The 24,506-nt window shown below is 44.4% G+C and overlaps 1 protein-coding gene and 1 long non-coding RNA gene across 3 annotated transcripts in view; both read left to right on the top strand.

Moving 5' to 3' along the window:
- The window catches only part of LOC115614201 (monocarboxylate transporter 2-like), a 37,986-nt gene extending 14,432 nt beyond the window's left edge, over positions 1–23,554 (top strand). The window contains exons 3-5 of one of the 2 annotated variants that reach the window (XM_030500696.1): positions 14,434–14,577; positions 19,350–20,225; positions 23,081–23,554. In XM_030500696.1, the coding sequence (XP_030356556.1) occupies positions 14,434–14,577; positions 19,350–20,225; positions 23,081–23,373 (1,313 nt within the window). In that variant the 3' untranslated portion in view covers positions 23,374–23,554. The remainder of the gene's footprint in view (positions 1–14,433; positions 14,578–19,349; positions 20,226–23,080) is intronic. The other variant, XM_030500697.2, reaches the window with a different exon arrangement.
- On the top strand, positions 1,960–12,554 carry LOC115614202. The gene is made up of 3 exons (XR_003993648.1): positions 1,960–1,970; positions 10,564–10,572; positions 12,284–12,554. It is a non-coding gene; the product is annotated as an uncharacterized LOC115614202 (long non-coding RNA).
- Positions 23,555–24,506: the final 952 nt, after the last annotated feature.

The following is a 24,506-nucleotide window of genomic DNA, read 5'->3' as shown; positions in this document are numbered from 1 at the left end:
GCATTGTAGTCATTTCTGGAGAGCCCAGCTGGTAATGAAAGTAAAGATGCTTTGTAAAGGTTTGTAAAGAGATGCTTGAATCAGAGCCTATAGTAATCCACTCTATTATAACCCACTGCAAAGGCTTGATCCCACAGAGAGTACTCCGCAAGGGCTGAGTTCCTACTTGAGAACCCACAAATGGAGCACTTTGAGGGCAAAACCCAAGCAGCTTAAGCCAGTGCCATTGTCCCAAGCCACCCCTTTGGCCTCCCTGATGGGATGCTGAGCCCGAGCCCTGGGGAGTGCTGTGTCTTTGAGATAGATTTCCACAGGGGCTTGTTATTAAATGCAGAGAAAAGCACTTTTACCTCAGCTCCAGCAATATCGATTGATATATAGTCTGCAGTGAAAAGGAAAGAGTTGGGCTCTGAATAGGCTGAACAGGAGCAAGTGGGTTGTGGTGGGGGAGTGAAACACTGCTGTGGGGAGGCAGGCAAAAGGAATACTTGTCATTTAGGTTATGCTTAAATGCTGTTTTAAAGGGCTGGAGTAAATTATGTGGAATGTCTCTGAAGCAGCCAGGTAGGAAAAAAGGAAAAGCAGGCAGCCCATGCCTTTGGCGTGTCCAGATGTCTACATGAATGTCTAGGAAGCTGCATGGTTTGAAAGTCAAAAAGATGACTAATATTTGGTGCCAAAAGTATGCAAATGAGTGGACGCTGCTGTAGATTTTGTGGTCTGGTACTAAAGTTAGGACATCACTGGAGCAGGTGAAATGCTGCTCTGGTCACCTCTGCCTTCTCCGATCTGTAGACTTTCCAACCCACTTTCTTCTCTTTCTCTCCCAGTTTTCAAACCAGTGCCATGGCTCTGTACCTGGGACATTGTAATAGACTTCTATCCCAGTCAGCTGAGCATTTTCTGCCTTTTTGCAAGGACCTTTAACCTTACTATCCCTTATGCTATTACATGGTAATATGGGGGATTACACAACTGAGCATTGTTAGACTTAATTCAGGCGATTGTACCTTTGTACCTTCCCACTTGCCCTGCAGTTGCTCAGAGTTATGTCCATTTAATAGTTCTCCTGTCCTCTGCTCTGCTCTCCGATAAGATTTATGCTTGTTTGATCATCCCTCTCTGCAGCGATCCGGGCTGAGACGCCGTCACTCAGTGGCTGCAGACAGGCCCACGTTGGGAGTTTGCAGAACATGGAGCAAATGGAACACACGTGCCCAGGAGTGTATTTAGCACATCTCATTTGATTGACTGAGCATTTAGCACCGGAGCGGGTTTGAGTTATGAATGACTTCAGTGATTTGGAAATTCTCATTAAATGAACAGAGCGTTGGTTCCTGTGAGCTGCCCAAGTCTCGCTCCACTGCGGTGCCTGTTAGAGCTGTTCAGATGCCCATGCAAAGCTTGATTTACTTTGCTGAAAATCTAGAGAATGGTTTAACACTGGATTTTTGCTGATCTTTCCAAAGAAAAAAAAAAAAGAAAGTAGTTTTAAATATGCCAAAGCAAGAGTTTGACATAGTCCTGTGTAACTAGTGGAGTTGTTAAACCAGGTAATTATTGCCATGGCTTGCCCATTCCTTTCCCATATCAGCAATGAGGCAGAACTGCCACTGTATGGAGATGCAGGGGTGTGCAGTCTACAGTCATGTAAGAACCATGTTGGGGGTGTTGAGCATCTTCTACATGAGGCATCAGGCTAGCGTGCTGAAGGGCTGGAGGGGATGAATGGTGCACTTGCTGGTGTCAGGTATGGGCATCATAGTCTCGAAAGGAAAGCCCCAACCTTGCCTCACCTCTACTCCATCCCCCTGCTCCATCAGCAGTGAATGGCAGTGATTTGGAAGGTGACCATGTAGACCAAAAGCTTTCCTGAAGCATGCACAGGTTCTGCTGTTTGCTCGGTTGGCTTCAGGGAAAGGCTGTAGTGTTCCTGACTCCTCACCAGCGTTCAGCCATGTCTCTGGGCTGTGCTGTGGCTCTTGGAGCCAGGACTCGGGACAGGGAGGCTGGTATCAGAGCACAGGATGTCCCCTACGAGGACTGACCCAGCCAGCCGGTCCCCTCCATCCCCGAGAGCTCAGGGCAGCTGTGCCTGCAGGGTGCGCAGGGCCTGATGCTCTCAGTTTTTGTTTGCAAACACCCTTAGGAAAACAGTCCCTGGTTTCCTTGACATGCTGTTGGTGTGGGGACTTGCTGTTAGGCTGTGCTGCTGCAGTGTAACAGAGCTTATGTTTGTGTTTCATAAATAATGCAAATGCGTGTGTTCTGAAAACACTCGCATGAACCATCCCAAGTCTCCCCTGGAGCAGCTCTTTTGACTTTGACAGCAGGGATGCAGATTTACAGTGACCACCTGAGGCTTTGGCTTGTAGCACCAGAGCAGCTCCAGTTTTTCAGACTCAAACTGAAAACCAGCAGCCGAGACTGTTTCTGCCCTTCACTTTTTGCTTAATTCCCCCAGGAAGCTGTTTTATACCAGCTGAGGCTCTGGCAATATATATTGCAGAAGTTTTAATGTGTCTTATCCCCCAGTTTCTTAATCTGAACTAGGTTGCAGAAAACAATTCTGTCACTATAACACAAGTAGTAAAACAGATTAGTGTGCAGTAAAATGGATAGCTTGGACTTTATGATCGGGTGCTTGTAGTTCTCGCCAGTGTTCACGTTCAGCAATTCCCTGCTTCCCATTGCAGAGAGCAAGCTGGAAGGTGTGTGAGTGAGGAGCACAAGGGAACATTGCTTTTCTGTGACCAAATCCTGCAGGGTGAAACCCTTTCAATCTGATAAAGAAGGGTTTCTGTTTTGCAATGTTTCTACTTCTTTTTGGTGTGAACTAAGAGCTAAGAGCTTGTTCCTTACACTAAATGAAAAAAGTATTACAGAGCAGAGTCTTCACTGGATGGAAAGAAAAGGAACCAGGATCTGTCTGTAAGAAACAAGGGAAGATGGCATCATCCCTCCCTAAAGGTGCTTTCAGCTGCACCTCAGCTCCCAGGTATCAGGCTTTGGGGGTGACAAGGGCGCACCAACATATGGGCATCACGGGGCTGCTGCATGCCCTTGGTGGGGTTTTCTTTTGCAAACTGCCTCCTTGGACTTTGCTATGCCAACACCAATGTTCCCAAGGTCTCGTCTCATGTGCAGGGATGAGTTTTGTTGAGGAAGACAGCCTCAACTAATATAATTGCAAAAACAAAAACCTTTGGCCTTCACACCTCCTGACTTGGGCCAAACTGAGCTGCCCTTCTCCCATTGTTAAGGGTGACACATTTCAAGCTAGGCCACAGATGAGTCCCTGGAGATAATCGTTACCAGGGAAAAGCAGGAGGCAGCTGAGATCCCAGGAAAGAAATGATAAACAATATTAATTTGCTAGTAATGCAATTGCCCTATTCAGTATTGGAGGAAACAGCCAAACCTTCTAAAAAGAAGGAATATTGATGCCACTAATTTAATAGCAGCAATGTTCTCGTAACTGTTATGGCCTCTTCTAAGGCTTTAAGAGAGGTAAGGATCGTGGGAAGAAGTAATGTCTTTTATTGTGGCCAACTGTTAGAGCTTGAGCAATGAGCTTCCTGGCACGTGTGTCGGAATAGAGAAAATAATTTAATATCTAGAACAGTATCTTCCTTTTCAGGGGTTTTTAATAGTGAGTGTGTGCCCAGGATGCTCCTTTCATCACTGTAACGAAACAACAGGAGTCACCTGAGTGGAACACAGAGATTAGCTCCTGACACAACCATTTCAGCTGCTGAGCTTGAATAGCTGGGGCTGGAACAGGAGACATGTAACCTTTTTGTCCCCCCTATTTCGAAGAATCTCACTTTTTCTGTTGCAATTGCTATGCAGCTGAGCCTTGTGCATGTTTGTGTACACTTTAGATGTAAATACGTGCTGCTTCTGTTGCCCCTTTACATAAAAAGCTAAGTTTCATCAGGACCATTCTTTGTTTTTATTCAGCATGTAGTGCGGTGGAGTCCTTGTCTCAGTCTCACTCTACGCTGCTGAAATACTCCCCCCAATATCTCCAAGGAGCTGTTTTTATCCATCCAAATTTGTATTAAAATTAGGCAATCACCTTCTGTCTGTTTTTCAAAGACAGGAGCAGAGAGTTACCTTTTGCAAGCACAAAGAAAAATGAGTGTTTCTGAAGCAAAAGCCTTATCCTGAAGCCAGTCAGTGTTTATTACTTTTGTTATTTATTATTTATTGGTTTGTAATTGGATGAAATGGCTGAAGATCTAATTCTGGAGATGCTCCACAACTGAGCATCTTTCCTCCAAAGAAACTTACTCCCAGAGCTTGTAACTGCTTAATAGGGCATCTGCTAAAGCAGCAAGGAAGAGGCTGGGAAGTTGAAAGTCGACCATTGACCTTGAGCATTTAATCCAAAATTTTATAGCTGTGTTTTATTACACTGCTGCATGATAAATTGCAGTGACAGGTTTAGAAAGCACCTTACAACATACAGCGGCATAAAGCTATATTAATAATGAGTTTGATTCTGAGGTTTTTCACTTAATCAAAACTGCCGATGTTCTCCTATGGTCTGGTCCAAACTCCATCACAACCTTCTCTGCCTCCAGAAGACCTCACCCATCCCAAGTGCTTGCAAATGGTTGTGAAATATCAGTGCTAAAAGGGGAAACTGAGGCACGGGAAGGGAGATGTGGGGTGTTTTAAAGAGCAAGCAGCAAGTGGATAGCAGAGTCCAGCCCAGACCTCAAGGACTGTGAGCTCTCTGCAAGCCGGTTTTGGCCCAGACATTGCCTGATGGGCCACAAGCACCAGGACAGGATGTGCTCTGATAGGTGGAGGCTTTACCTGCTAGAAGCTTGGTGACAGATTAGGGCAAAATCATGTTGTTGTGCATTGCCCAGCATTTTGCAGTGGATTTTCTGTGTGTGGCTTTCCAAACAGAGAGGGTATCCCCCTCACTGCGGGGAAGAGAGCTGCTGGTGTGAGAACAGGTTACCTGTGTGGAGCAGCCTATGGAGCCGTTGTCTGATTTAAGAAATAATCTCTGCAAGGCACAAGTCAGTTTGCAGATACTGTGCTGGCTTTGGCTGGGGTAGGGTTAATTTTCTTCATTGTATCTGGTATGGGGCGATGGTTTGGATTTGTGCTGGAAACAGTGTTGGTAATTCAGAATGTTTTTGTGATTGCTGAATAACACTCATACAGTCAAGGACTTTTCTGCTCCTCACACCATCAGTGAGGAGGCTGGGGATGTGCAAGGAGCTGGGAAGGGGACACAGCTGGAGCAGCTGACCCAACTAATCCAAGGGATATCCCATACCATAGGGCATCATGCTCAGTATATAGAGCTGGGGGGAGAAGGAAGGGGTTGGAACTTTCAGAGTGATGGCATTTGTCTTCCCAAGTCACTGTTACATGTGATGGAGCCCTGCTGTCCTGGGGATGCCTGAACATCTGCCTGCTGATGGGAAGTGGTAAATAAGTTCCTTGCTTTGCTGTGTTTGTGTGCACAGCTTTTGCTTTACCCATTCAACTGCCTTTCTGTACGAGTTTTCCCACTTTCGCTCTTCTGGTTCCCTCTTGCATCCCACTGCAGAGCAGTGAGTAAACAGCTCTGTGGGATTCAGCTGGGGCTCAGTTTATCAGGTGGGGTTAAACCTTGACACGTGTTCACATGCTGTTGCTGCTGTTCTCATCCCCTGTTGCTGAGAAATGAGCTGCTAAAGCATGTGCTGGGGCTTTTTCGAGTGAAGAACCTCAGGACTGTGAGCTCCCACGAGTGGCTTCACTCCTAAAAAGCAAAGGGGTTATCCCTGTGCATTATGTCTGGGTGGTTGCACTATGGGCTTCCCATCCTTTTCTATAGTATAGGCTCAGCAGAGAAACAAAAGGGTTGGTACCTGGACACGGTTTGCATTTGGAGATGCTCAGTTGGCGCACATGCAGTGTGGATCTGTGGTGCGCATCCAGCTGCTCACTGATCTTTCCAGGAAATCCAGTTCCTGTGTTGTGTCTGACCATCCCATGGGATGCCTCAGATACTGTGGGTGTCTGAAATGACATGAGCCCTTAGTGCTGAGTAAGGGGTATGAGAGAGGAGAGAGGAGGAAGGGGAGGACGGATGGTATTTGCAGTGATGTATTGTGTTGGCTTGCTCTAGTTTTGTGCTTACAGGATTGGTTCAACAACATTTCTCAAGTAGGGCTTTCTTCAGTATTTCCCTAGGCATGTGCTTTTCCACCTGAATATTATGTGTGGGCTGAAACAAAAGGAATACCTCTGGTTATCTGCAGTGGATATCCAGCATCCTGCCACTGTGGCCCAAGCTGATAGGTGCTCTCTGCATTCCCATGGCTCAGCTGCTTAGTGTGGGAATTCATCCTTTTGCTTAGCATCACCACCTCTTGGAGTCCCACCAAGAGTCAATCAGCTTCCCCGTGTCATTGAAACAAGGCATCTTCCCATATTGGGGCAATCCCTGGGGTAGCAGCACCATTACGATCATGGATTTTGTTAAGAAAGCTGGATGAGGAATGATTTGGTTTCTGTAATGGATGATGCTGTGAATTCATATACTTTTCCTGACTCTTGGAGAACGCTCAAGCCCTGCAAGGTCATCACATATGTGCTTATATTTTTTATTTTTTTAAATAGCCCTGTTCTACTTAAGAGCTATAATAGCACTATAGCTTCAGGTGAAATATTTCTCTGTTCGTGGACTTGGTCACAAAGCTTTATCATTTCGCCCTTCACTGGAGCTAGCAAGGTCACCAGGCAGCAGTAATGGAGATGTGGTAGACTTAATAAAGCCCAAGATTAATAAGAACTAGCAAAAAGGAAGTGCAGAGTTTTGGTTGGGGGGCTGTTAAAACCTGGCAGGCAGGTGTTAAGCCCCGGTGTAAGTTATAATCCACTCGCCCCAGTGAAGTTCAGACATGTGAAAGCTTCTTGCCCTGGTCAGTGTAGCATGTGTTTTGTGTGCTGTGGCGTGAAGGAGTGTGTGAGAGCTTTGATGCCAACAACCTGGTCTAGTGGGAAATGTCCCATGGCAGGGGGCTTGGAACTAGATGATCTTAAGGTCCTTTCCAATCCAAACCATTCTATGATTGCAGTTTTTCTGCTCCTGGCTGGCTCTCCAGTGTAATTGGTCTGTTGGACAAATATGCAGGGCTTCCAGGAGGCAGACAAAACCCTTTGGAGAGTGTGGTGTGGCCAATTTGCTTGTAGAGCAATTGTGTTAAGACCGGTAACAAAGGTCTGCTGATCTTGGGGAATAGGTATTTCAGCCACATAGGAAACTCGTGTTCTGCAGCCGAGCTTCAAACGCCAGCAGGGATAGAACCCTGTGGTCCTGCCAAAGCAAAAGGTTAGCTAAAGAAACCATGGAAAGCAATTCAAGAACCACGAAGCCCTGATCTTTTGCAGGTCAGTGGCTCTAATCTGCTGTGTGGGGAGATCCAAACCAGCAGCCTCGGGAAACCACTGAGCACAGGCTGCTGTGTGATCAGTGCCTGCAATGCCATCCTCTTATGGGAGCCGTTATTTAATTGCCTAAATATGAAGTGACACAAAGGACCTTGGCTCAAGCCCCAGGTTTGGAGCTGTTGGCCTGTGTCTCCTCCGTGTGCTGCAGGAGCAGTGCGAGCCAGCTGTGTGATGTGGAAATTGAAATGCCGAGGCACTGATCAGATGGGGTTGCTGGATCAGGGAGGAAGCTTGGGCCTCCTCTGCCTTTTCCTTCTTTTTAACATGAGGATGCTGCTGTGGCAAATGCATGTTTCTGATGGGAGATCAGGGCCCTTTCTGGAGGGTGCAGGTAAGGGAAGGCTCTTGCAGCTTGGTTTCTGCAGCAGATCATTACACCCACTGCCTTCTGAGCTGGATATGGTGCTGAGACCCAGCACCGCAGTGCCTGGACTGACCGGTTTGATGACCAATGTGTCCAGGAGTGTCTCCCATGCTTGGCTTATGAATCTCACAGGGGTTGTGCGGAAACTGCCCCCATTGTCCCTTTAACGTACAGACAATTTTCCTCACCTACAAGGAAGAAAGAGGCATCTTCTGGCAACTGGTTAGCTGGTGGAGCTGCTATTGCATGTGCTGGACTTCAGCCTCCCTATTTAAAAATGATTATTTGCAGTGCAAAGTAATACGAACAGAAGGCATCAGGGTGGTTTTAGGGTGGACAGGTCTTTGGAAGCTGCCCTTTGGGGTCTGGCAGAGGGGTATTTGATACCATGGCAGTGTCCTGGGGTGTTTGCTTGCTGCTGCTTGTCTTCCAGCTTGTTCATGGCGCCCTGCCTCAGGAAGCACCCATTGTGTGGCTCATCAGCCATTGCAGGTGCAAAGAAAACCACCTGAACCAAGCAGCTGGGACTAATAATACACTGTATTATTACTAGGTACCACCAATTCTTCTCCAGTGATCTGGAGTAGGCACATGCAGTAAGCTGTTACTGTGGAACTATGGTGAGCAGCCATTCTCCAAGCCCTGGTGACAAACACTTAAGTGCATGAACCATCCAGGTCCTGGACCCTTGGTCTTCTAGCGAGGAAGAAGACTAAAAAGCTGCAGGTTTTAACCCTCTCATCCCTTCTCTATGCCTTTACAACTGTTTTCTCAGGCTGTGCACCGTTACCAGTGCTGGTTGCTGATGCTGATCCCTTCTGCCTCGGGAGCTTGGTGGATTCTGGCAGTGTGTTAATAACATGGAGGCACTTGCTTTCATTTGTGGGGTAATGAGGAGGTTGCTTTGTTACAATGGGCTGGTACCCTGGTGGATAAATTACGAGGCCAAAGGCAGCGTTGTTATTCCACCAAGGGAATGAGATTATTACTGAGGAAATTGCAGGCCTGCTCCTGTCATTGTTTTACTACTAGTGTAATAATAGACTTTGTTTTATTAGTATAAATGATTTACCCCCTTTCCTCCCAGCTGAGTAGTCTCTGCTCCTTCTTACGTCCCCAGTGACTCCACATAGCCAATGCCAGTCATGCCGTGCGGTGTTCCTTAGTATATTGTGCTATTCCTTAGTATATCAATACCAGTTGAAAAATATCAACTATATCTGCGCAGTTCTTTTGGTGTTGACCAGTGTCCCTGTGCAGGAACAACTCTTCAGAGCCGCTTGTCACTGTGGAAAAGTGGGAAAAGCTGTGTTGCAGCCCCAGCAATGGGGCAACATCCCAGTGCCAGCACTGGGGTCAATGCAGTGTTGCTCTTTTGTCATCTGCATGGTCATCTGCATGGCCATCATCTTACCAGCAGATATGACATTTGCAGTAGCTCTGTGCCACTTTACGCTGTCAGGAGGTCAGTCTGTGTGAAACCTGGTAAAAACCCCATGTTGCATGGAGGCCCCTGGGTTACAAGATGAGTCCTTCATGGTCTCAGCTCTTGGCTGCTGCTCTGAGAGCCCTGCACAGAGATATTTCAGCAGAAATTCATTCAAGTTCCACCGAAAAGGGAGAAAACTCTGTTAGTATTAGGTTAAGTTAAAAAAAAAGTGACAAACCAAACTTTACAAATAAAGGAGATGATAGGTATATGTATGTTGTCAGAGATATGGGAGAGAAGAATGCTCTAGTCCTTGTTAAAAATACATTGGTGTTTTGCACCGACACTGGAAGTTTTGCAGCTCATAAAAGATTCATAAGGCTCGTTGAGGAAAACAGAAAAGCAATTCAGGTCTCTATTTTTTGAGCACTGTTGTACTTGCAAGAGTTTAAGCCAGTCTGGATTGATATTTCTTGTTAAATGCCAACTCTGCATTATGATCCTCTTTGGAGGATCAGCAGCTTGAAAAGAATAAATAACAAATGGCCTGGCTTTGTGGAGGAGACGAGAGGAGAGACCAGAGAATTTTGCATTTTCTTTATGGTTTTACAAACTCCTCTTCAGGGTCCTTTTCACTTCTACAAACACAAAACTCAAGGTGAGAAGTAATTGGACAAGCTAATAAATGAGGTAGGGCTTGCTGTGTTTCCCACCGGCGAGCTGCTGTGTTTTGCTTGCCACCAAGATCAGCTTCTTTGACACAGCCTTTCATGTATCAGCTAACAACAAATGGAAATCTGCCACAGGTATGAGAAAAGAGAGGCTTTACACAGGACAGGCACTAAACCAGCATGATTTATATGGGCTGAGGATAGTGCTTTACATTGCATCAGTCTTCCAGGAGTGTCATGATCTCAGCTGCATCTTTCGGGGATATTTGCTGTAAACTGTTGCTCTCTTGACTGCAGAGTTTTACTGTAGGCAGAGCCCCTTTCGTGTGCACCCTGCTCTGCAAGGGCTTGGGGTGTAAAGCAAGGCTTTCCTTGCCAGTGGGGATGGTGATAGCCCCACTGGAGACTGTGTCCCCCTCCAGCAGTGCCCTGTGAGCCAGAGGAGGTGCAGAGCCATGGGCGCAGCTCTGAGTGAAGCCAGGAGCAAGATGAGGCTCAGCATCTCTGCTTGTGATAGATGATAAATGATGGCTGGAAGTTGGTCAGGAGGGAAGAAGCCACTTCCTGGGTTGTGGAAGGGGCTGCCTTGTTTGCCAAGGCTGAGAGGTTGGAAATGCCATCCCTTCCTGCAGCAAAGCACCGTGTGGGCAGCCTTGTTCTTGAAACATGTTGGGGTGCAGTGCTGCTATGGTGGTGGGGTTGTGGGGACAGCGCTGGCTGGGTGACTCTAGCCCTGGTCCCATGGAAGCCATACACTGGGGATGAGAAGGCTTTTGCTCCTTGCTGTGACTTTTCAGGTACTCACGTGGCTGCTTCTGCAAAATCAAGCCAGGTAAATAGCGGCTTTCCGAGAGCTTGCCCTGTCCTCACCTGACTCTGTAAATTAAGAGGCAAAAGTCACCCCAGCTCCTGTTGGCTTCTCCTGCTTTTGGCTCGCAGGAAGGAAGAATGATTTAGTTTGGGCGCCAGGACAGGGAGCCTGTGGTTTCTGCACATTTGACCAGGCAGGTATTACCATGTAAAGGTGCTTTGGGATCTAAGCTGCACACCCTGTTACCATAAATGGTTTCTGTGTGGTAATACACAGCATCTTTATTCTTTTCATGCTGTCTGAATAACTGCTAAATGACAGGTCCTGCTTTTCAATTCCACCGTGTTTCCAGGGGCTGTCATGCTTTTAATTTGTGCAATAGCTGCAAGCAAAGCAGTAATTGTGTTTCCTATTTCCCACAACTGCGATGCTGGCTTTGTTGTTCTCTCTCCTTAATTCCTCTGCCCTGACGAGCTATTTGATGTTTTACAAAGCTCCCCACAATGCTGCTGTTGAAGTTATCTAATGTTTGATGGTTAATCAGCCCCCTGTAAGAGATGTGCTGTGGGTGGCATGTGGCAGAGCAGGGCAGGAGAGGTGCATTTAGATCTGTTGGGTGCGATGCTGATCACTGAAGACATCTGGGCAGGGTGAAGGTGCACCTGTGCTTCGTGTGCCTGCCCAAACTGGCAGGGTTTGCGTGCTGAAGTGTGCACAAGCAGCTATATGACATACTGCACACACTTGGTTTCTGCTGAGAGATGGGACAGCTTTTGAAAGGCTGTTCCATTAAAGCCTATGGTTTTCTGTAGGACCAAATGACTTAAGTGGAAGTGATTTTGGGGATGTGGATTTGCATTTGCTTCAGTGCGTTCGAAAGGTCTGCTCAGGACTGTTACAAAACCTTTGGTCTATGAGCAGCAGCACAGGGAAGTTTGGTTTCCCAACTGTTTGAGACCTTGGGTTGGATTCTCTGGTGTCTCCTAAAGCATAGTCTAAATGATGCTTTCATTGCAGGTTGAGTGCTCATCATGGCCTTTGCTGTGGACTCTCCAGTGGCTAGAAAGGCTTAGTCCCAATGCTCTGCTACTGTTTTCCCCTCTAACTGGCTGCACTCAGCATCTTGGAGGTCTCCAGCCCTCAGTCCTAAGTGGGTGAGGCTGATAAGGAAGATCAAATGCTGTCACTCACAAGAGTGTGCTGTGATCCTGTGTTCTATGCAAAGCAGTCCCACAGGGTCTGGATGTAAGGTTTCAGGCTGTGAAGGAGAAAGGTTCATGCTGCTTCTGAAGTTCATCAGTTTCCCCTGAGCTCAGCCCAGCCCAGGCAGATAACTCCTTTGAGGCCACAGCTCTTCCACCCAGACTGGCCAACAAGTGAGGTTGATTATCCCCCTGTAAAACTGGTAATGCTGGTTACAGCAGATGAAGGCTGTTTGCTAAAGGTCAGGCAGACCTGCTGTAGGTATTGCTGAGAGATCACACAAGGGAAGAACAGGGAGCTATTGCAGTCTTCTGGCTTAAGAAGTCATTGCTGGGAAGTTGGGATGTATTTGAGCACACTGCATGTTCATGGAGGGTGCCACAGTGGCACCCTCATTTGTATAGCCAGTGGTTGGATACAAACTTTTGCTTTCATCTACTCCAGCCTCTATCCCAGGTTGTCCCCATAGCTGGGAAGCAGAGCAGAGTGTGTCCCACCCTCAGCCCCTTCCAGTTCATCATCTGCTGTCATGGTACAAACCCATCCTTACTGATGGGTGAAACCTATACAAGAACGTATGGACTGGAGGAAGAGCACTGTGGATCCATATTTTCCTTCTCCCAAGGTGAATGCTGCAAGAGTGGGACATATGTGAATATTTTGTTTGACTTCTAGCAGGGGCGTCTCTCCCTGGGAGCTGTCCTGCATCAGAGTAGAAGAGGGGCCTTAGCAAGAATCTTGCTCTGCTCCATGGTGGGACATCCTGTGTTTTTAGGGCTAATGTGAAAGCTCTCTTCCAGTGGAAAAAGGTAATTGAAACCACATTTTCTGAGTTGAGTAATTAGCTTGATTCTGGAGAAATGTGGACACGCGGAAAATTGAAAAATGGAAGAGTTGTGTGCCCTTAGGCTGCAGATGAATATGTTGGCGCCTTTCTGAGGAACGCTGCCTTGGTCTATTGAATTACAGGACACTCTGAGACCAGCTCAAGCATCGTGCAAGTCCAAGCTCCGACCAGGGAAAGCTCAATGAGAAAAGGGGTCTCTTTCTTGCTGTGCTGATCTGATGTATGTATCTCTTTCCCCAGAACTTACTGAGTTCTGTAGCGCTCTGTGCGGCAAAAGGATGCATGCATGTGAATCCAGTCACTGGGTGAGGAGAAAAAGCTCTCCATGGAATTATACACTCACAGAAATGTTAACTGAATGGTGTATTCAATGGGACCAGCTCAGATCATGCAGTTACAGGGATGCTGTTAAGACCGTGCTTGTGTGGATTTCATTTAGGAGTGTTTTGACCTCAGATATCTAGTGGAGAGTATTTTACATGTCAATTTGCTAGATTAAGCTAGCCACACCTACTGGTTTTTATTCTTGCATGTTAGAACAGCTGAGGACTTGTTCAAATGCTGAGGGAACATTGGGGTTTTGGGGTCTTGCTCCTGTGCGCTGTGGTTTGCAGGGTCTGGGCAGAGCTCTGGCACTATTTCTGGCTAAGATTAAGCAAAAGTAAATATCCTACTAACTGGCTCTGCAGTGAGGTAGATCCCACAGTCAAACTCTTCAGAGATGCCTGTAAGCTTAAAATGCCTGTTTCCAGTAATATGTATGTGAACAGTGTGGGCTGTTTATAAGGGCAGGAATGAAGGCAAGCAGGCACACTGGGCTCCGAAACACCATTGCTGTGTGCTGAGTAGCACCACAAATAGTCATGTAAGATAAGATACTAAATGCTGCCTGTATCCCCCTGCCTCATTTCCAGCATTTTGTTGCAGCATTTTCCTTCAGGGTTTCTGAGTAATACAGAAGCTTTTCCTTACTTCTCATTGCTCGATTTCTGGACCACTCTTTCCTGCTCTGTTTGCATTCTCTAGTTCTGACATCTCAGCCTCATCTACCCTCAGAGTTGGCTTTCCTTTGAGCAAGAACCACCTCTTTACATAAATGCAAGACCAAAGTGGTTCTTTTGAGGTCCAGGTAATCCATCACCCCAAACTGTTTCTACCTACATAGACTGCTATTAAGATTTAATTAACAACTGTTCTGCTGAAGCTTCAGTCCTGGTCAGCACTATTGGAAATGCATTAAATAGAGGCATTAAAAATGCAACAGTACTCATGATATCAGCCTCGTAATATGAACCACTGCTTTGTGTGTATGGTTTAGCATCATAATAAATCAAGAAGCTCCTATGTTGGGTTCATGTGTTCACCTGATTTGTTATTGCTGTTTGCCTTCTCTGATGACACTTGAAAGTCCTGGGGGCAGGAGCTGTCACCAACAGTGACACAGTGTGGCATGGACATGCTGCCATCTCCACACAGTGCAGATCATCTCTCTCTTTTTCCATTTTCTTCCTGAAGTCACACTAGAATCTGTCAGCAGCATCTCAGGGGCACTGATATTGCAGATTTTTACCTGCTTTGTGTAAAACATGCCCTTCTGTCAGAAGAACTTACCTCAAGGACCATTCTGTGCTCTTTCCCCAGGTCCCATTAGCAGTATTCTAGTAAACCGCTATGGCAGCCGACCTGTGGTTATGTTTGGAGGCCTGCTGTGTGGCACTGGGATGGTCTCAGCCGCCTTTTGCACCAGTATCATGCAGCTCTACATCTGTGTGGGCTTCATTACAGGTAAGAAGAAAGCATCTCCTTTCCGCCTGCACTTGAGGTTCACATCTGATGGCTTGGGGTGTTCACACTTGGGCACTGCAGCCAAACACAATGCTAAATGAGATTAAAAAGCTGGTGGGACAAGGACCCTCGCTTGCTAAGTGCAGCAGACGGACTTAAGCAAAGAGCACATCCCCTCCTAAGCGCTGTGGTCCTGGCTGAACATCGCATGCGGGATCTTAGCAGCGGATCTGCTCTTTGCAGATGGGTGCTCTTGGCTGGAGGCAATGGTGAGCATGGCCATCAGTGCCCTCAGCTCCTGCTGAAGTGAATGCAGGTTGACTGTGCTCTGCCTTGGGCATGGCAAGCCCTTCGAGATCTAAGTGTGACTATGAGGAAAGCACCTGTGTTCCCATGTTACTGTGTTCTGTCTTCCCTCTGTGAGATATATGAAGTGAGAGTTCAAATGTTTGCTTTAGTTTGCTTGTCCTTTGCCTACTTGTGGGGTTATCTGAAAATAATAACTACTGGAGTTGATTGAAAAGATGCAATATTCTCCCTATTAAGAAAAAAATAAGGCTGTATTTCCTTATTGAAGTTACAATTTGAATTGTCTGTATGAAAATATGAATTTCCATATTGGAAACTTAAACAGGAGAAGGCATAGGCTCAGTCCAGCATCTTGAAGGCCTGCAGGTGCTGGGTTATTGCTTTTTAAAGGTAGATGGATTGGAGTTCCCCACCTGAGTATAGATTCTTAATTGTGAGCATTTTTATTTGATTATTTTGGCTAAGGTACAGCCAGTGTTTCTTCCAGTGCAGTGAGGACATCTGCCTGAAAATGAGTTCAAAATTGGCTTTTGAGGTTGCAAGGCATATGTCTTAATGAGTGTTCCCTATCTCTCTCCAGCTGCATGAAGTGCTGCTGCTTTCTGAACATGAAAAGCATGAGCTCAATATTTAAAATCAATAAAACCAGCCACTAACAAAGTACATTGGGACAGAAAGTTTGTCACCCTGTTCTCCTACACCAATATTGCTTTATTAAATCCATGCAGTAGAGAATAAATCCCTATGTAGGATTCCCTCTCTTAAAGCTTACTCTTTCTAAGGAGAGTCACTGTAGTTAGATGAAACTCTGTTATTACTGAATGAATAGATCTTGCAGATTCCTTGAAAGAGATTCCAGAAACAAAGCGATGAGAAATAAAAACAACCAATGTCTCCCACGAATAAATTCAATATTTATCGATGCATGAGCTTGCCTCATTCTGTGCTAAACAAATGTCCTCAAGCAAGTTGACTAATGCTGGATTAGCACATGGAAACCATAAATCCTTTGCTAAAAATATATGCATTTTGGTGAGTGAAAGGGCTCAGGCAAGAAACAGTGCTGTAGGAAAGCACCAACTCCTATCTTCAAAGATACTTGTCTAAAATGTGCTAGGAGGGAATTTTGTGCCTAATCCCAATGGGCCTAGGATTTATGAAGACCCTGCTCTTTTTTGTTTCCCTAATATCTTTACAAATCTGGTCCATTGCTCACCCCAGAGAACTGATAGCATGAGCTATGCTTGATGCACACATGTAACCCTTGTGCCAGCAAAAGGATACAGGGGCAACCAGCCCCAAATTCTCATTGTCTTTAATGCTGTGATATTTCCTTAGAGCAAAGCACATATATTCTTGCGTACATCTTTTCCTCCTGCTTGCTGAATGAGGGCAGCTGTATGGATGAGGTCTTAGCTAATAACCCATCATTTCCAGGCACAGTGTGTGTGCTGGGGAAGGCATATTAATTCGACAGAGAAGGGAAGATGCTTGTAATCGTGCTAACATGCTTGATGCCTCTAATTGCGCTTGAAGTGCTTTTGCTGGTCAGGCCTAACATGGAAGCGTTCAAGGGCAATTATGAAGCTGCCTGCTCATCATGCAGCTGAGACAGCATCAATGGAGAGACACTTCTGTAAAGGTGATTTGCAATGACTGGAAAGCAACCTGTAAACATCACACTCTTTCTAGCTTCCTTCCTACTAGCCTGAAAAGAAAATAGGCTTATGTAAAAGACATTGTTTGTGTAATTCACAGGGATGGAGATATAAACAAGATAGTAGGTACTAGAAGGTCTCTGCCACAGTCCTATGCCTTTGGCATATTAATAGCAATCTCTTCAGAGGGGCAGAGCAGGAAGTATCTGTTTACAGCGGAGGGATTAGACACAGCAATCTCAATTGCTTCCTTGATTATGTCTTCTTCCATTTGCATGCAGAGCAGGGACCAGGCTGTGCTGCTTTGAAGCAGCTCTGTCCTTGATGGCACAGAGCCGTGGGCTGCACGAGGCACTTTGCATGCACTGTAAAACCCATGTTCTCTTCCTCATGTGTTTCCCTATAGCGCTTAGAAAAAGAAATGGGGTTTGCAAGCTGTCGACCTGGATAGATGCCAGCCTGGATGCATTAAATAGGTGTTTAGGCATGTGATCCCTTCTTCAAGTCTGAGATAGAAGCAGCAAAATTCAAAGCTAAATACAAGGCAATAACAACTGGTCAGAGTTTAGTTCGATCTGTACTAGTTAGACTGCCATGAAATAAAATGAGATCTAGGGTGAAGAATGTTGACTAATGTGACTAGAGGTTTTGCCTTAGCTGTAAATATTGAGCATTGAAATACCTGGTAGAATCTTCCCTTGCTAATAAGTTAAGAACAAGATCAATAGCTACACAGCTTACTCCTGTAGCACCACTTATTTCCTTCTAATATGAGTGAGACATATTTAATTTGGGGAAGGATGCTCCTTCTGGCATGGGCTTGCTTCTGTTCATGCACCACCACCAATAGGCCTCTCTGTCATATCCCTGGGGAGAAAATGTGGTTATTTGAGTAATGATTTGAGCTATGGAAAAGCTGCTGCAGTTTCTGAAAACTCGAATAAAATGGATATAAATATTTCCAAATAAAGTCAGCCTAAAGCTTAAAGTAAATTGAAATTCCAGTCAGTCAGTTCGAAACTCTCCAAATTTAATTAATGAGAAGAGCATGAGGTAATATTAAATTAGATTTGTCTGACTGGCAAATTAATGTTCACATAATAAAAAAATGGAGTAGATCATTGTTTAAGCGAGTAGCTGGCGTCTGATTTCCCTTCTCTGCACGATATGTGCTAAGTACATACCAAAAATGATTCTGTGGAAATGATGGTTCAATTTCTGCCCTTACCTATTTGAAGCCTAGGAAGTAGGGAGATGAAGTAAACTAATCCACTGTGTTGCGTCTTCCCAAGTGAAAGAAGCTGCATTCCTATATCTGAGCACCATCAAGGGTGTTCTCTAACCAAGGCTGTGTTTTGCTTCTATAGTCCTCAGGTCAGCCCTTTCATGGGGGCGAATTTGCCCCCTTATGCACTATGAGCAGGCTGTACTTCCCAAAGACGTGCCCTACCAAATATATGGACTATTTAGAAAACATATGCTGAGACTGTTTTATATCAAGGTTAATTTTAATCTGTTGCCATTTCGATTTATTTTTAATGCTGCAAACTTCCAAGTATTTATTTTTAAAGAATCTTAGAGTTGGCGAAAATCATCATTTTATAAAACCATTCAAACCGAAGCTATCCAACATCAGCTGAATTCTGCTGCATCACTTGGATTCTGCTCTATCAGCGACTAATGATAGTGTTCCTTAATTAATTTTGAGGACCTTGACCTTTCTAAATTCTCTTCTGTAAAGCAATATGCCTAATTATGTACTGCACAGTTAAACAAACTAATTATATAGACTAATGAACAAGAAAAATCTGCATGACCCTATTTTCAGGATTCATGTTCTCTGATATAATCACTTCAAGGATTACATTTCTGCTTTGTTCTAATGTGGCTCATTCTTTCCTGGATGATAGGGTGGAAAATATGCGGCATGATTTTTAAATGTCATTTTGGTGGAGTTCTGAAAATTTAACTTTTGAAGGAAATACTGTACATCATAGAAAAGTTTGAAGAGATTGTTACATACTGGTGCTCTCAAACAGAACCACAGCAAGTTGAGACCATGATAGCATTTGCCTTCAGATTTCATCTGTGTAAGAGAAGCTGGCTAACTGAATTAGCAATGCAAATTTGTAATGCCATTTATATATCTAAGTGCAATAAAAATAAATTTTAATTAAAAAAAACACTCTAGGGCCCTGGTTAATTAGCATCCTCAGTCACTGTTCTGCTGTGTACTTGCAGACCTCTTCCTCTTTTGCATCAGACTCAAATTGCTCACAGCACCAAATTAGTAGCGGCTGAGAAGGGTGATGTTATTTTCTGTGCCCAGCAGCACCATTGGGTGCCCACCACCTATGGAAGGGGGTGCCAGCTCCAGATGCACCTGAGAAGGATGTGCTTTGGTGGTTAGCACTGACCAAGCCCCAACGACCTTCCTCAAACTGGGAGCTGTCCTTTGTTTTTTAATAGATCCATCCTGTCCTCCAGCAACTCTGCTGTGTTTGGACAAAACCAACTCATTGAGAGTTATATTTTCAATTTATTCTGAAGCAAACTCTCTAGGTTTGCCACCCAAGAGATTTGCCGTGCAAGGGGAAGGAGTGTTCTCTGACTGCAAGTGTCTTCCTGGGATCTGGTTACCCACATGCTAGCTTAGGGATATCTTGAACAAAATTTGTACCTAGACTATCATGTTGAAGAGCCACCAGTGGACCAATTGTTCATGAATTTGCCTTAAACAATGAGCTGAGGATAAATGGGTCTTGTATCTTTCCTTTGTGTCTCAACTATTGTTCTCTGTTCCAGGATTGGGCCTTGCTCTCAACCTCCAGCCATCAGTGATAATGATAGGGAAATACTTTTTGAAGAGAAGACCCATTGCGAATGGCCTCGCTATGGCAGGGAGCCCTGTGATGCTTTGCACCTTGGCTCCTCTCAACCAGCTCCTTTTTGACAATTATGGCTGGAGGGGCAGCTTTTTAATCCTTGGGGCAATTTTATTGAACTGCTGTGTGGCAGGAGCTCTCTTCAGACCCATCGGGCCAGGCACAGCATCAATCAAAACTCAGGTGCCTGAGGAAGGGAAGGATGCTCTGAAACAAAAGGTCACTGAAGATGCCATGGAAATGAGTAGTCCCGTAAACCTGCCCATGAAGAACAAAACAGAAGAGGAAGGAGAAAGGGACTGTTGTGAAAAAATCAATCAGTACCTTGATTTTTCCCTCTTTAAGCACAGAGGGTTTTTGATTTACCTGATCGGAAATGTGCTCATGTTCCTGGGGTTTTTTGCCCCCATTATTTTTCTGGCACCCTATGCAAAACACATCGGCATTGATGAATATTCAGCTGCTTTCCTCCTTTCAATCCTTGCTATCGTGGATATAGTTGCACGACCTACCACTGGCATCATTGCAAACAGCAAATGGGTAAGGCCACGGATTCAATACTTTTTCAGCTTCTCCATTGCTTTCAATGGCACCTGCCACCTTCTGTGCCCACTGGCTTCCAGCTACACGGGGCTCGTGGTCTACTCCATCTTTTTCGGCTTGGCTTTCGGCATGGTTTGTGCCATGCTCTTTGAAACACTCATGGACCTCGTGGGAGCTGCCCGGTTCACAAGCGCTGTTGGCCTAGTCACCATCGCGGAGTGCTGCACGATATTGCTGGGGCCACCTATTGGAGGTGAGTGCATTTTCTTCTTCTGCTTCCACTGGGTTGTCGCTTATATTTAGGCTCTTGCAAGCACAGTTTATAAGAAGTTATTTCTCTGCTTCCCACCCCTTGTTTTTCCACTAGTAATTGGACAGGGAAGGCAAGTCCTAGGTATCTCCTCTAACACCTCCTCCTTACTCCTTCCTCTGTAGTCCTCCAGTTGAAGTCAACAATTTGGAAGTGATCTTTTAGTTCCTGATCCCTTCAACCACTTAAACTGAACTTGCACAAAGAGACTTCCTGCAACACCAAGAACCTTGCACTTCAGATATCTCCTCCTGGAGACTTCTCCTGTTGCAAAAGGCTGAAGTCCACATTTAAGCACAGTAAAACACAACAATTCTATGTTGAATCAAACCTAAACCTTGCTATTTGTCTTGTAAGGCTTTGAGTGCTTCCTCTTATGGATTTTAGCCATCATATAATCACAGTTTAGTCACATCGTCACAGCCTTAAATCTATCAGATTAATCGATAAGGCTGTTCAAAAAATAATAATTAAAAAGGTTTACTTTGGATGGCATGGCTTAAAATATCAAAAGGCAGAGACCCTCAAAGGTCCATGCTGACAATATTGAACCTCCAGCAGGACTTACAGTCATCTGAAGTGGGAGCAGTGATCTCCTGTGATTTTAACAGCCTCTGCTTCTTTCCCTCTATAGCATGTTCCTTTTTCTAAAAGGAACACACTATGGCTGGAACACATGGGTTTTGAATTTGAATGGTATTTGAATCTGGCATTTGGCCTAAGTAAAGCCCTTATCAAATCTGAGTTGGCTATGAAATAAATGACATTATAGGTGACATCCACTCAGTGTATAGATACCGTCATATATATACGATGCCCTGTCCTGCAATTAACATTTCATCTTTGTGCAAGTTTGAATAACTGGTTTGGAAACTGGTCACCTTTAAGTATGCAAAAAGGTTGAATTAGTTTGTGTGTGTTCTCTATATTTGGATGTGTAAAATTTAAACTCTGCTAATTCTTTTGATGTGACAGTATCATAATACAGTTAAAGAATGAACAGAAAGAAGTCACTTTAGATCTATTTCCTAGATTCAAAACTGAGATGTGGCTGATACTCTGTATGACACACTTTGCAGAGCCATTTAATTCTTCATATTGCCATGTAGCTCATCCAGTGTGACAGAAGCAGCTGTATCCTCTCACTGTATTACTGATTCATTTAATTAATGACAAACAAAAGAAAACACAATTTAAAAATTACTGTTTTCTGAATTATACCATTTTCTGTGTGAAAGATTAGGTTAATGACCAGAGACTGCTAATGAGGCTAAAACTGTTCTCCGCAATAATCAGTAATATTAGTTTCGTAGGTTTTTCCCCACCATTTTAATAAGCAGCAAATTTATTGGCTCTTTGGCATTTTAATAACCTACTGCAGGGTTCTGCTTTAATGAACTAAGTAAATTGTTCCCAGTGTGTTTTATGACTTTATCTTATTCTCAAAGGAAAAGAGGCAAGACGATCCTACTGTTGAATTTTCCAATACTCTGCTCATTAAAACTCTCATTGAAACCCATTTAGGAGACCTCTAGGTCATCCTGATTAGCAGAAGAGGAAAGATTGTTGCAATTAGCATTTGGTTGATGTTTCACCAGCAACATGAAAACCACAGTGCATTGACAATGGTGTTCCAAGACATCTAGGAATGATTCAGGAAGAATCGTGGCCAAAACCAGTTAAAAATTATTAGTTTTGTGATCAAGAAATCTATTTGGTGGCCATGAAATCCTTTGTTAGTGTAATGCAGTGGGATAATTAATCATCAGCTTTTCAACAGTAGGAGTCAGTCAGGAAGCAATTAAAGGTCCTTCTTTTTAAGGAGGAGAAAATATTCCAAGAAATCGGAGTGCTAATGAATGATGGGCCAGTTTCAAGGAGGGCTAGCTGTATTGTGAAGGCCAGGTTAGGAGTGGGTCTTACCTTAATTAGGATTTGGGATGTTAAGAATGGTCTGTGTAGCACCAGTAAATGGAATTAATGCTCAGGATCATAATCCCAGTAAGATTTGCATTACATTTTGACATAATGGAGAACACTGACATTTCAATTAAGCCGTCTCCCTTCAATTACTCTATAACTCCATGGTAGAGGCATTAACCTTTGAGAGGAACCTGTCACATTTGTCTTGGCATTGAAATTATCTGACATTGACAGCATCATCTTTGCATTCCCTGGAACTAATGTTTTCCAGTTCCACACAGCGCCCTTTCATCTTTACATCACAAGTATAAATGCAGAAAGGGCAGCTGTGACCAAAAGCTGGGTCCTCTCTAATGCTGGTGAATGACCCATGGTGGAATAAATTGGAGGGTCCTTTTCAGGAGTCTGAGACAAGACTGAGTGGCCAGGTGCCATCTCACAAAGGTCATCCCAAAAGCTGCTGCTTTTGCTGTGAGGCTGATGGCAATCAACTCAAATGGACGTCCTTGTAGGTGATCACCAGAGTGACTGCCTGCAGACTTTGATCAGGGGACTTAGTTTCTGCATGAGAAAAATAGGTGTGCCTGAAAAGTCCACACTTTGCAGTGTAGGTTCTCTGTCCCCTTCTACTTAACTGCACAAATTATTGGTGGTATTACCTATCTCAGTGTTGACTACCCACAGGATATACACTGGAACATGTGTGAAGTATTCACAGGATCAGACTATTTGTGGAAGAGATCACAAGTCCAGAGAATGTCTTCATTTATCCTAAAGCCACAAGGGTGTCCTTTTTTATTTAGGATCTGAAAACACAATATTCTTACCTTCATCTCTAAGCTTCTTTTTTTTTTTTTTTAATATATCTTTTACAGGAACTCTTATCGATACCTTTGGGGACTATAAATATATGTTCATTAAATGTGGAGTTGTGATGGTCCTGGCAGGAACCTTCCTGTTCATCATGAATTATTATAATTATCGTATGCTTGCCAAAGAGGAAAAGGAAAGAAAGGCAAAAGAAGAGGATCCTAAATCTGTAAGGACAGAAAATGAAGGTAGAAATAACTGGATCAAAGAAACCACACAGGATGGGCCTGAGCTGGAACCTTTGAGAGAGGAACAAGAAGGACTAAAGAAGGAAGCGAATGGCACAAGTGAAGTTTAAACCTGTTCTCATGGGCGGAACGGGATATTACTTGTGGGTTGCATAAGTGGGTGCCAGATGTGAAATCACACTAGGTTTTTAAATTTTGTTCTATGCTCTGCCATGTCCATCCTCTTTGTTGTAGGAGAAGACTAGAACAGAAACAAATCTGGTTTCTTGTAAAGTGCTGGGACACACAGTGCAGTATCCATTTGGATACCAAAGGTCCTGCAACATTTTTCTTTAGGTATTTCCCAGAGGGAACGAGAAAGGGTGTAACTGACACCCCAGTTTCATTCCCTGTATTACACCTCTACTCAGTGAAAGGCCAATGGCCATTAAGTCAATGCAGACCTTTACCAGCAGCCTAACAGGCTTTGCATTGAGTGTTGTGGTGGCTGGATCTTCTCACCGTGCAGTCAAAACTCTTTGACTCTCTTTGACTGCAGTGTTGGAATTATCCCAGGGATAAGGTGCTGCCTTCCACTGGCAGCTGCACTGACTTGCACCTGTGTCTCATAGAAATGTAAAATAGACCTTACACTCATCTTAAACACAACATGAAACAGCTGCTTGAGCAGAACAAGGATGGTATCTATCTGTGCGTTAGGTGGCAGCAAGGCAGCCTGTCCTGTTTGGCAGCAAGCAGTGATGTATTTTACAATAAGCAGCTATTGCCCAAGAGCCGTGGATGCTGAGCATGGCATCACATTCTTGAATCCTCAGCCTTTTGTGGATTTAGCTCCACGTGACTGGATAAAAAGAAGAACTTTTCAGGCAGATCACCCAAATCCAAAGCTAACACCAGTCCAAAGGCTACATCTCCTTTTTCTTTGCTGCTACGGTACTATGTGATCAGATAGTATTTTTCTATGACCCTGTATCTAGAGAACTCTATTTAATTATCACTTGTGTACACAATATGAAGAATGGTTTGTAAAAACTTTCATGAATACACTATACCCTTGAAATTTGATCAGTCATATCTTCATGTACAAAACCTTTTCTGTGAAATCTTTTGTTCCACTAGAGAATAATGGTCTTTGGCTGTTGAATTCAGTAGGACTTACTTAAATTTTATCCTTATCTTATATTTTCCCTGAAAAACAAAATCTACACAAGACACTTAGGCTTTTGTTGCTGTGTTTTTAATA

The sequence above is a fragment of the Strigops habroptila genome, chromosome 11, assembly GCF_004027225.2.
Source record: "Strigops habroptila isolate Jane chromosome 11, bStrHab1.2.pri, whole genome shotgun sequence".
NCBI lineage: Eukaryota > Metazoa > Chordata > Aves > Psittaciformes > Psittacidae > Strigops > Strigops habroptila.
This window is presented reverse-complemented; position numbering and strand designations above follow the sequence as displayed.